The sequence below is a fragment of the Limulus polyphemus genome, unplaced genomic scaffold, assembly GCF_000517525.1.
Source record: "Limulus polyphemus unplaced genomic scaffold, Limulus_polyphemus-2.1.2 Scaffold5900, whole genome shotgun sequence".
Lineage (NCBI taxonomy): Eukaryota > Metazoa > Arthropoda > Merostomata > Xiphosura > Limulidae > Limulus > Limulus polyphemus.
In genome coordinates, this window is record NW_013671510.1 from 42,256 (window position 1) to 54,531 (window position 12,276).

Sequence of the window (12,276 nt, forward strand, 5' to 3'; positions counted from 1 at the left end):
GGCAACTTGTAAAAGGTGGGTGTGACAAGTGGGTCTGATTTTATAGTTTATGGCTCTGTAGACAAATACAATTGAAGGCTTTAAAAATTATGCTTTACCTACCTGAGTATTATTTATATTATAATGAGAAATTCCATACTCCTCAGAATGGTGGTAAATAAATTAGAGAACAAATGTCACAATTCTCATAATAGGAGAGATTAAGGATAATTTAACATATTTCCTTATAACTTTAAAATCTGACTTATTATCTACATTTTGATTCCAAGTTTGTTCGTATACACTAATAATAAAGTAGTCTAACTAATTTTTGAACATAACTCTTAAAAAGTTGTGACATACAGACTCTAATCTGCCTGTGGTGAGAGTGTTAATCTATACCAGCTGTAACCTGTACCTGTAACCATTAGAGTAAAATTTAACTTAATGCAGTAAGATTATAACTGAATCAATCTGATAAACTTCAGAATGTTTAGCTGGACTCACCCTAAACTACCTAATTATAGACAATAATTTATACATTTCACAGATCTGGTCCTGAATTTCCACAAAAAAAAACTGAAAAAAAAATCATTGACTAAATTAAGTAAAGTTATCTTGTGAAATAATGACCATTTTAGTTTTCTCACATTTATTTTTTTTTTCTTTTACTGGCTGACACATCAGATACACATAGGACAACTAGTCATATTATAAAAAATAATTTTGCTACTTATGACATATTCTTTTCACTGACTAATCCAAAGAAGAAGCAACAAAACTGTGAAAAACAATAACTACTTTACATTTCTTAGTCAGTTTACAAATAAAACATTTTTTAGAACATACGCTAGCAATATCTGTTTTACATGCTTATCACAGAGATAATTTTTCATTTTTTGAAAAAAACGTATAATAATGCTACTCGGTTTCCTTGTATTGAGTTATTTATAGACATCTTAATCATAACAAAAGTAGTAACTTGGTAGCTTACATTACACTTAGTATACAATAAGTCAAAACTGACTTACACAGCTATGTTGTCAGCAAATATCACAAAGTGAACTTACCAAATGAACCACAAAACCAGTTGAGCTATCTTCTACTTTAACATCAATAATCCCAGCCTAAAAGAAGAAAGATTTAAAACACTGGTATTAAGGGATATTGATGAATTATAAGGAACAATAGTTTTTTGTTTTTTTTTATATTTTGTTGATACTTAAATTATGCTTAATAATCACTTTACCAATATTGTCTGCTACAAGATAAGTTTCTTACACAAAACTGTAAATACGAAAGATCACAATAACATATAATCAAGATAAAAATGGAATTTGTAGCATGTCAAGTATGTGAAAAAAAAAATGGAAAGAGGGTTATTTGTTACTTTAACGTTCAACTTTTAAATTAGTTGTTCACTCTTTAGAGTGTCATATTTTACTTAGTCACTGATGAGTATTGTTTCACAAAACATTAAAACAATTTATATTTAGAACAGTGACAATTATTGAAACTGATTTATGTGACATCATATCAAATTAATTAGTTTACATTAGTCTTCCAATTAGTGCTGACCAGAGGAGAGAAAACCAACTACAACTCATGCCACACCAATATAAAAATAACCTGATTTAACCAACAGAGTGGCATTTTACAAATTGTGAGGGACAACACGGAGCAGAGTGACTTCTTACAAACTGGGGTACTACACAGGAACAGTGACATCTTACAAACTGTGAGGGACAACACAGAAGCAGAGTGACTTCTTACAAACTGGGGTACTACACAGGAACAGTGACATCTTACAAACTGTGAGGGACAACACAGGAGCAGAGTGACTTCTTACAAACTGGGGTACTACACAGGAACAGAGCGACATCTTACAAATTGTGAGGGACAACCCAGGAGCAGAGTGACATTTTACAAACTGTGAGGGACAACACAGGAGTAGAAAGACACCTTATAACCTGCAAGGGTCAGCACAGGAGCAGACTGGCATAAATGTCCACTACCTTTGACTTCATTTATTCTTTTAGGGCTGCTATTGTTAGAAGAAGTGGATCTTTATTTTTGGGAGGTTTGAATAATGATGGAAGTTTTGTTTGGTTGGTTTCTCTCTTTCAAATATGCTACAATGATCATCACATGTTTTTCTTCCCCATCATCTTTGTGTTACTGTTGATGCTGTTTCAAATTTATAAATACTGAACACTTCTACCCGGTGAGCTAATCACTATATTTACAGAATATGTTTTGTACCAAAATAAAACTCTTGTTCAGATAAACACATGTTTACTAAAAGCATTAAACACAGTTGAATCTTTCAAAGTAATTTATCAATCTAAACAAGCTTTTAGGAAAGGTCATGAAAGCACATCAAAAATCTGGGTTAAATTATAACCTATACTGAGGGTTGCAGTAGTTAAAATTACTTTATCTTCAGTGTGTTATTTTAGGGTAACTATAATAATTTTCCTAGCAGGCTCAAACACAGTCTAGTTTATTAATTAATACAAATTACCTTGGCCAACTTTTGAACAAACTGAACAATATTTAGGCTTCCCCAAGTGTAACTTGTAGGATTTCTGCTCTCATCATGTCTTCTTTTCTTGGTAGCAGGCACCTGTCCATCTGGTTCTAGTAATGGCTGTGAATATATTAAATATATATATTGAATATATTAGAAAATACATTAGCAGTAGTAGAAAATGTAATTATAGAAACAGAGATTTTTCAAGTAAGCACAACAATAAATACAAGAATGAATAAACAACAACAAAAAAAAAACACAGTTGGAAATGAACTTCTCAGCATTTAGATTTCAACCCTTTTCAGTTTTTTTTTTTTAGAATAAAACCACATTGAGCCATCTGCTGTGTCCACTGCGGGGAATCAAACCCTGGAATATAGCATTGTAAGTCCATAAACTCACTGCTATGCTACCAGGGAATGCCCTTCTCAGCAGAAAACTGGACATTCTCCAGTTCATGTTTCTTAGATCAGTTAAATATGATTAATTATTTTAATATCAAAGAACTTTAAAGTTCCAACTTTTTAATTTTAACAGTAAGTTTATAAATAAAACATTTATATGACAAAAAAAAACATTATTGTGCACCAAATTATTTAATTTGCATACAAACACACACATACATAGGAACATATAAATAAAACTACTTATAAGCAAAATAAAACATTATTACATTGCTAAGTGTAAAAAAAAAAATTCTAACCGATTCAGATCAGAAAGTTTCACACTAATTTTAAAAACAAGAACAATGTGTTATGAAGGATGTACATATGAAATAATTCTATGTAGGTTCTTTCTTCAGTGGGTTACTGTTACTTACTTGCACAGAAAAACAAGAAAAACATTCTAACAAACAAAGACAAAGTTTACTATATTTAAACTACCTTTAAGTGACTCCGATTATCCTTTACCACTAGAGTTCCTGTGATAGTTGCTAGGGCAACCCCTGGTTTTACTTCTGTGGGTGTTAAAGATGCTGCTAGCTGCAATAACATGTATATAATTTAAATAAAAGGTAGTACCATGTTATGTAATAGCTTAGAACTTGTTTATTGTTGGATATACAGGATAAAACATTGTAACAATATGTACATGATGTGTATAAACATCTATTAGTTTTTAATACACACAGAAAAATATATGCTATAAAAAAAAGGTTACTGATATTGTAGAAGAATCACTTTAGAGCCAAATTACAGGTTAAATTGAATGCATTACAAAAACACGAACTTAAAAAATGTTATGCTATTATGATAATCTTAAATTTTATTTTCTTTAATTGCTATAAATCACTACAATATAAATCTACACTCTAAATCTAATTTCACATTTCATAAGAGCTGCTAATCACAACAAACATCTGTTTTTCTAAAAGTATACAGGTATTCAAAGTATTAAAATGAAGGTATAACATCGAGGAAACTTAAAGTGACTACAACTGTATTTCAATTGTAATAATCTATGTTAAAAAAAGCATATAAGTGATGTACACTCGGCAGTTCATCCTTTTGGTGTTTTCTTCATACGAACATTTTGTTTCTTTCTAACCTAGTAGTGCAATCAGAAATTTTCTTAATAGCTATGAGTAAAAAGAAATAGGTAAACTTAAAAGACTGTTTTCAAAAATATGTTGTTTACTGATGATATCAAACTGAACAGGGTGTCAATACACTAATAACATGAGTTATTGCCTTCAAATACCAATGAAAGATTATGGTACTTTTTATGATGGTTCTATGGAAATTATTAGTGTTAAAGAGTGTATACTTTCTTGTTTACAGTAACTATTCAGTTATAATGAAAGAAGAACAACTATGGAAATATTAAAATCTTTTTTTAAAGAGTAATTTCAAACTTCTTTTAGTTTACATGTACATATTTTCTTCTTCTTTTTGTAGTGTACAGCATTATTATTATTATCCAAATTGGTTAAACGTTTCTTTTCCTGAAACTTAGTGTTAGACAATTAATATAATATGTTAATGTCACTGAAACAAAACAAAAAAGTTAATTTTTTCTAAGAGCTGTGCCAGGTTTACAAGAAAATTAAAAGATTAAACTGATGTATTAAAAGTTGTGAATGACAGCATTGATCAATAGAGTACAGCTACAAAACAATAATACAAATAACACCAAAAATCATCATCCAAAATATTTCTGTAAACCTTTTGTACTAACTTCTGGATCCAATTCTATTTTCTCATACTTTCTTTGAAGAGGAATATGTAAAACATCTCCCCTTTTGTATGCAATAAGTGGACAATCCTGCAAAGAAAGATACAGAGACCGTAAGATAAGCCTCCAAATGTTTCACTAGATAAATTGTTACACAGACACTAAACAGGGCTCTATTTGTGAAGAATAAACTTTTTTTAAGTATAGGTTTTGTAAAATATATATATAAATCTTAGTAAAATCAAGTTGGATTTAAATACTGATACACAAACAATTATTTTACTCTATACATCAGGATATATATCATACAACACACAAATCTAACACTGTTTTCATCATGGGACCATTACGAACAAAGTGAAAACAGATACCAAGAAATATTTTGTTAACAATACAATTTTTTAAAAATATTTCATTGTGATTTAACACATCCAGTTTTCACAATACTCAAAGATATTTTAATAACTGGGTAAGTTACTGAAATGTTCAGTAAAAATCAATTAATTGCTTTACAGGAAAACATTATGCTTAAAAATAATTTTGGAAAAAAACGTAACTTTAAACGTCTTCTACTACAACCTCTGTTACCATGTATATGAATATGTTTTTCCAAATACAACAGTATTTTCTAAAGCCAAATGAGCAACCATACCGCACAATCTCATCATCAAGAGGCAACATGATATAGAACCAATCTTAGTTGTTAAATGTTTAACTTTCTCCAAACGTTAACTTACTGCTTCAATTTTCAGATCAGATCTATGTCTCTGCAAAGCTGGTGGAGTTGTGTACACTTCTGGCGCAACAAGGTGCAAAGGTTTCAAGTCTCGGATCAACTTGTTTGCTTGGCTGAAGCTAAGGCTTGTATCGATTGGATAATAAAACACCTTCGAGGAAAATAAAAACTTTATTATTTAACACACTTTTATGCTATAAAAGTATTTACTAACAAAGAAACATCTTTAGAAAAGTATGTTGGTTTGAGAAATAGTGTATTGTTTATTAACTTTAATAAGAAAAAAAACCTTAAAGTTAGAATAAAAACAACGAAATCAGGAATGCAAAGTGATATGTAAAAGTATGATAACTATGAACTTAAAAATAATTCCAGAATTACTCAGACAATAAAAAAGGATAACTAGCTATTCACCATTATTAGTCTTAAAGAATAAGTAATTCCATTATGTTCTACATACACTCAATGGAGAATTTTTAGGAAATAATTTATAAAAAAAAATCATTATGTGCTTAAAGCAAAAGTTTATAAAAGTATCCTATTACAAACATGGGACACAAAGACACTGATATAAACAGTTGATCATTAGTGCTCATAAGCAGTAAAAGTTAACTTAGATTGGTCTGTTTAAACTTTATGATTTTCAAACAGCCAATAGTTAATACAAAGAACACCATATTATCAGGTTATAAATTATAAAGTTAAGAGTAAAAAAATTTGTATAAATTAAGAACTGTCACTAGAGAAGAGCTCAAACTAAAACAAATTGTTTGTAGTAAGTTAATTCAAAATTTGAAGATAGTTTTTCTTTGTATATATGTGATATTTTCAGGTTAAACTGACCTCATGAAATGACATTAGGTAAGTTTATAACAGAAGGACTGGCAGGATACATTATGAAGTAAGTCTGAATTTAATTAAATAACCAAGTTCAAGCAAAGAAATAAACAACTGAATATGATGTGTTACATGAAATGAAAGCAATCTTTTTTTAAATCAATGGGCAAACACATTAGACATACTTGTGTTAGGATACCGGACAGTCACCCACTACTGGATTTGTGAATTTTTCAACAGATTTTTTTATCCTAAAGATTTCTTCCCATCCACCAACTAACCCGAGATCTCGTTTAAACTGTTTAAATCTAACAATTGTTACTTAATGGAAAAAAATGGTATTTACTCATAGCATGTAGTTCTACCAAATGATTGGTCATTCTCATTCAACATAGGAAGGGATGTAACCTCTAGATATCATCTGCTCTACCAGTGAAGAACACTGTTGTTGTTGACCTTTTGCACAACATGCAACAATATTTCTCATGGGCAAAATAGGTATTATCTTAAGATCAATAAAGAAATAAAGGCAGCTAGAACAAAATCAACTTATTGATTTTCTGTTATGCAAAATTTTCATATATTCAGAATAAATGACAAATTTTGAAAATGTCTACGTTAATATAAGAAGGTAGAAAATGAATGGTATGCTTTCGTACCCTATACTGATATAAAGATAATAACACATGCTTCAGAAAATATAATGTTTACTTTCATTTATGTTAACAAATTACAATTAATAGGACATTTACCTTCATCGCTAGAGGCTGGAATGGTGAAACAGCATCAAGGTATGGAAAATCTGGTTCTGTACAAGAAGAAAGAAATATGATATGTACAAGTTACAGAATAAACAATGAAGTAAACAACTAAAATTAAAAGCATATTAGATTATTTGTTTTTCTTTCCCAACAATGAAGAAGACAGGTACAAAGAAAAGTATCACAGAGACTATTTATTTGTTTGTGTCTTGGTGCAAAGCTGTACAATGAGCTAACTGCTCTGCATCCACCGTGTGAATCAAAACCCCAAATTCTAGAGTTATAAACTCTGAAGTTTTACTCCTAGGCCATCCTGAAGATTGGAATTGATCATCAACTGTTTAGTTATGTAAGAATAAATTTTTGAAGATAAAAAAATATGATTACTTTGATTGAAAATATTCAAAAATTGTCAGCTATGACAAAAATAAATGTCACAAAAAATCATAAACCAATTGTTTTCAAACACAATATTATCAGACATAGGCTACTTCAAATTAATTTACTGGTATGACACACAAACTATCTAAAATTAAGACACTATTCTGCAGCCCCAAATAAAAATACCACACTCTGAATATAAAAAAAAATACCTATTAGGGAAGAAAACGAAAGCAAGTACAAAACTATAAAAAGATGTGCTCATGCGTTAACTTCCTACCTAAATCTGGAGCTGATACTGAATAACATTCCGTAAAGCTTGCTTAAATGAGATACACGTGCAACTTCTTAATGTTAAATAAACACTTCAGTAAAGTCACTTGCTCTTTTGAAACATTCCCTTTAAAAACATAAATCTATTTATACAACAATCTCAAAGAACTTTGTTATAAATACAAAGTCAAAAATTGAAATAAAATACATTAAGCTATATTCCATTTATAGGTTTTTTTTTACTGCTGTTAAATTACTTAATGTACTCTTAGTTTAGTGGTCTAGTTTGCTATGCAACAACCTTAAGCTTTGTGTTTATAACTTTAATAGACGATCAATAAGTGGAAAAAAAAATATTTACATTAGAAGTAGTTGAAATGAAAAAAAAATTATAATGACGATGTAACTATGGCAATAGTAATCCATCAAATGGTATGTAACTTTTAAAAAAACATTTACGAACTTTCTTTAAACTTTCAAAAAGTACCTAACCTATATTAGGTTTCACATTAGGATGTTTATATAAAGACAAGATTAATATTTCTTTTCTTATTTCCTTTTCAAATAACCCCTTATTGTCATAAAAACAAATATTTCTATGTGATAATCTAATTATTAACAAGACCTGTAAAAACCACCACATTGTTTGAAGAGTTCCCCCACAGCTCCATAAAGTGGACAGCATCACCAAAACGTAGTGAAGGGTGACCAGCAAATACTATGCATGGTGTTCGGAATTCATTACTGAAGCCTTCTGCTGCAAAAAAAAAAATATACAAGTGAAAAAAAATAATTATATCAAATTTAGTATCTTTAAACAGCATACACTAGTTGCAGTGAATAATAAACCGTATTCAAATTATGTGAACTGCCCCTTAATACTTTAATAGATAGCTAGAAAACTTTAGATTTTATACAGTCAATCAACTGAAAGTTTGTTGGGTAGAAAGTTTCCAATCAAGTTTTAGTTTTGCAAGTGTTGCATGTGAACCGTGTACAATTTAATCGTGTGTTGCAAGTACAGAGTTGGGGTTTGTTGGATAGAAAGTTTCCAATCAAGTTTTAGTTTTGAAAGTGTTGCATGTGAACTATGTACAATTTAATCGTGTGTTGCAAGTACAGAGTTGGGGTTTGTTGGATAGAAAGTTTCCACTCAAGTTTTAGTTTTGAAAGTGTTGCATGTGAACTATGTACAATTTAATCATGTGTTGCAAGTACAGAGTTGGGGTTTGTTGGATAGAAAGTTTCCACTCAAGTTTTAGTTTTGAAAGTGTTGCATGTGAACCATGTATAATTTAATCATGTGTTGCAAGCACAGAGCTGGGATTCTATCCTCACAAGCCCGAGAAGTAATTGTGATTTTTTTGGCACCATTTCTTTGCCTATTGATTGGTTGGGGTGGGGTATTTTTTGATAGTCACAATTATGCTTCAACAGTATTAAAGATGTTCAGTTTCAATCTGGCTCTTCATGTAGCAAGACACCCATCATTAGAACAGAATCATCTTAGAAGTTTTATGTTAACATAATGGAGAAAGGATTGCAGCCTGTTAGGCAATACTGAAAACAGAACATAGTGTAATTGTGTTTTCAGGTAGCTTTGATGGGTTTTAAAAACAATTTAGGTCAATTAGCCTCATCTTATACGTTCTTGATTATTTAAAATTTCGTGATAACTTTAAATGAGACTTGCAGCCTACCAAGCAGACCTTCCAACTACCTAAATCGTGCAACAGAACTAATTATTTCAGCTTATGTCAATGACAGTATGTTCATACTTTATGTGTCCTTAGTCATCTGAATGCACTGTTTTTTGTTTTTTTTAAGTACAGACTGTTGTTTTAGTCAAATTTATACACATTCTGTACACTTCTTGAGAGAAGCATGAAATAACAGAACAAAGTTGGTAAAATTTCTTGATAAAATTTGAAATGCAATATAAAACACACAGATAAACAAACTTATTAACAGTGTATTTTAATTTAAAGTTCAACTTTACGTTTGTTTTTGTAACATGTTGCCAACTCTTTAGTCCTTAGCTCAACAGACAGGAAGTATTCTCTATTCATTGACAGTTACTACAAAATTAAAACAAAGTAAGTATAAAACATTTATCTTATAAAGCTGTACACTTATTGTTTTCTAAATAATTTGCATATGTAAGAATTACTCTGTTGGAATGAAATGAGTAGCAAAAAACAAAGTTATACACTTCAATAACCATTCTTTTTAGCACTGACAGAACTGCTCTACTGTATTTCTCTTTTAATGTATTGGTAATTTCATTTATTTACAATCCAGAACAAAGTATTAAAATATAAAACAAGATTATGTATCAACTCTTTGATAACTGGATGGACTTCAGAGACCCACTTTAACATTAAAACCTAAAATTTGCAGTAAAAAAATAATAATTTACATGTATTAAATAAATAAGAAAATCAATGAAAAAATGTTAAAGCATGATAATTTTTAATATAGTTGTAAACAAATAATTCACAGACCTTTTCCATTTATTTTGTCTGTTACCTATTGGTATGTGATAGGGTGATAAGTTATTAATGTTTATTAGTTTTACTTTCTAAAATGTATATTGTTTTTGCTCACTGAGTCTAAGCATAAACATATAATTAACATTACACATTATCAGTGTTTGTTTTGTACCAATCATAAACTATCAGGTTTCTTTGCAATTTTCTTTTTTTCCACAAAACAATAAGCTTAATAACATCTAAGAACTTCCACTACATGTGAACAGACATTTGAAGTAACATACAAGACAAACAAATTAAACTAAAATATACCTGTAGTGAAATTGTCTTTATAAATTGTGGTCATTTTTTTTTAAACAGGTGCACACAAAATTCCATAATATGTTGAAAATGAAAATTATTAAAAATAAAGGTAAATGCTAAAAGAGTAATAGCACTGGGTAATTGCATAAGTTAAATGCAAGGATTCCATGTCACAGCACATTTTGTTGTACAGTACTAATACTGCAGATCTTTCAGAAACCATAAACAACAACCTATTAAGACTGTTAAGGCTGATAATTCTTTTTTGTAAAATTACGATGTAACATACTACAACAAATCAAGGTCATTTCTACATTACCAATTCTTTACATGGGCTAAAAATATGTACATCTTATAAAAAAAAAGAAAATAAAAAAATAGACGTAACTACATATATACACAGTTTACCTTACCTTTAAGTCCAGAAAAATGCTTCAGTCTATTGTTACGGACAAGGTGTGCATGAGGAAAAGGCTCTTCTGGGAGATAAACCTTGGACTGTTTGCTCTGAGAGAGCCTAGGAGATCACAAATCAAGCAAATACTTTGAATAATCAGAAAAGTATCAATAAAAGTTTTAACATAACGTATGAACCTCAATTTGACATCAAGATGTACAGCCAACTGTGGCTAATGTGGAGCCTTGACAAAACAACTTCCTCCCTCTGGTCCTTACTGCTAAAATCGCCAAATGCTAAACAAGATCTTCATGAATGTCACGGTATTACTACTGCAATTATCTCCAAACCAACTTGGCAAGTTTTAATAACTCAAAATACAAAATGTAACCCTAAGTTTACACTACATTAATGAGATTCTCAAGTACCTTTCTATGAGGAAAACATTTTCAATAGAATTATAATGATCCAGAACATTATGACAGAAACATAAAAAGCTGCTTGTTCAAATTACATTAATTCAAACAAAAACTGTGGTGCGAAGAAAAGTTTACAATGAAATGACTGCTATAATTTAATGATGCAAATGCATGAAATAAGTAGAACTCTAAGTAAACATGATGAACTAAGAACTGAGACTTCTTTAAAATGAAAGTAGTAAATTGAAAGATTTTTTCTAAATATTTTCTTCAGTGGTCATAATTAAAGGGAAAGCCTAGAAACTGACATTTATTCCTGTGGACAAATCTGGTGATACTTTTAAAGAGTTCACCAGATTCCTTTTGCACCAAAAGCTCTAATTTTATACAACTGCAAGAATATCACATCTTAACCCTGTGTGTATGGAAGTGGGGGGGGGGGTCAAAAGTGTGTATGTCACAACTTTTTTAAGAATTACATTCAAAATAATTAAACAACTCTATTATCAATATATGTTGATAAACTTAGATCAAAATATCATTTATAATCCAAATTTTAACATTATTCAACTTTCTTAATTTCAGAAGAAAATATTTCAATAAACTCTCACTTTTCACTTCCCTGTATCAATGGCACTTCTTAACTCTGAATTGACCATTTTACTTTTTTTCTATTCCTATATGATATCCCGATTTTGATACAAATCACACACTTATAGTATAGATATTGCTAAGCCATAACGTAAATTTATAGCCTCCAATCTTTCTGCTTTATTGATATAAACAGGAAAGTCAAACTTGCATATTCTCTCTGACATTTTTCTATTGAATTATTTTTAACCAATAGAAAGAGAAGATTCTACTTTACTGAACTCGTTATGAGGCTAGTTTGTTCAGGTGACAAGTTTGGAAATACTTGGCCTCATTTATTGTTTGCCATTGTGGTGTTTGGCTCAACCAGATAACGGAATTTTTTTATTCCATTTATAC

General features: G+C 30.0%; 1 protein-coding gene across 2 annotated transcripts in view; it reads right to left on the minus strand.

Moving 5' to 3' along the window:
* Window positions 1-11,018, minus strand: part of LOC106473119 (integrator complex subunit 9-like) — a 14,765-nt gene extending 3,747 nt beyond the window's left edge. Inside the window, exons 1-8 of one of the 2 annotated variants that reach the window (XM_013933799.2) lie at window positions 10,884-11,018; window positions 8,301-8,432; window positions 7,013-7,068; window positions 5,425-5,574; window positions 4,691-4,777; window positions 3,397-3,495; window positions 2,504-2,629; window positions 1,050-1,106 (exon numbers count right to left, since the gene is read on the minus strand). In XM_013933799.2, the coding sequence (XP_013789253.2) occupies window positions 1,050-1,106; window positions 2,504-2,629; window positions 3,397-3,495; window positions 4,691-4,777; window positions 5,425-5,574; window positions 7,013-7,068; window positions 8,301-8,346 (621 nt within the window). In that variant the 5' untranslated portion in view covers window positions 8,347-8,432; window positions 10,884-11,018. The remainder of the gene's footprint in view (window positions 1-1,049; window positions 1,107-2,503; window positions 2,630-3,396; window positions 3,496-4,690; window positions 4,778-5,424; window positions 5,575-7,012; window positions 7,069-8,300; window positions 8,433-10,883) is intronic. The other variant, XM_022401617.1, reaches the window with a different exon arrangement.
* Between the last annotated feature and the right edge of the window lie 1,258 nt (window positions 11,019-12,276).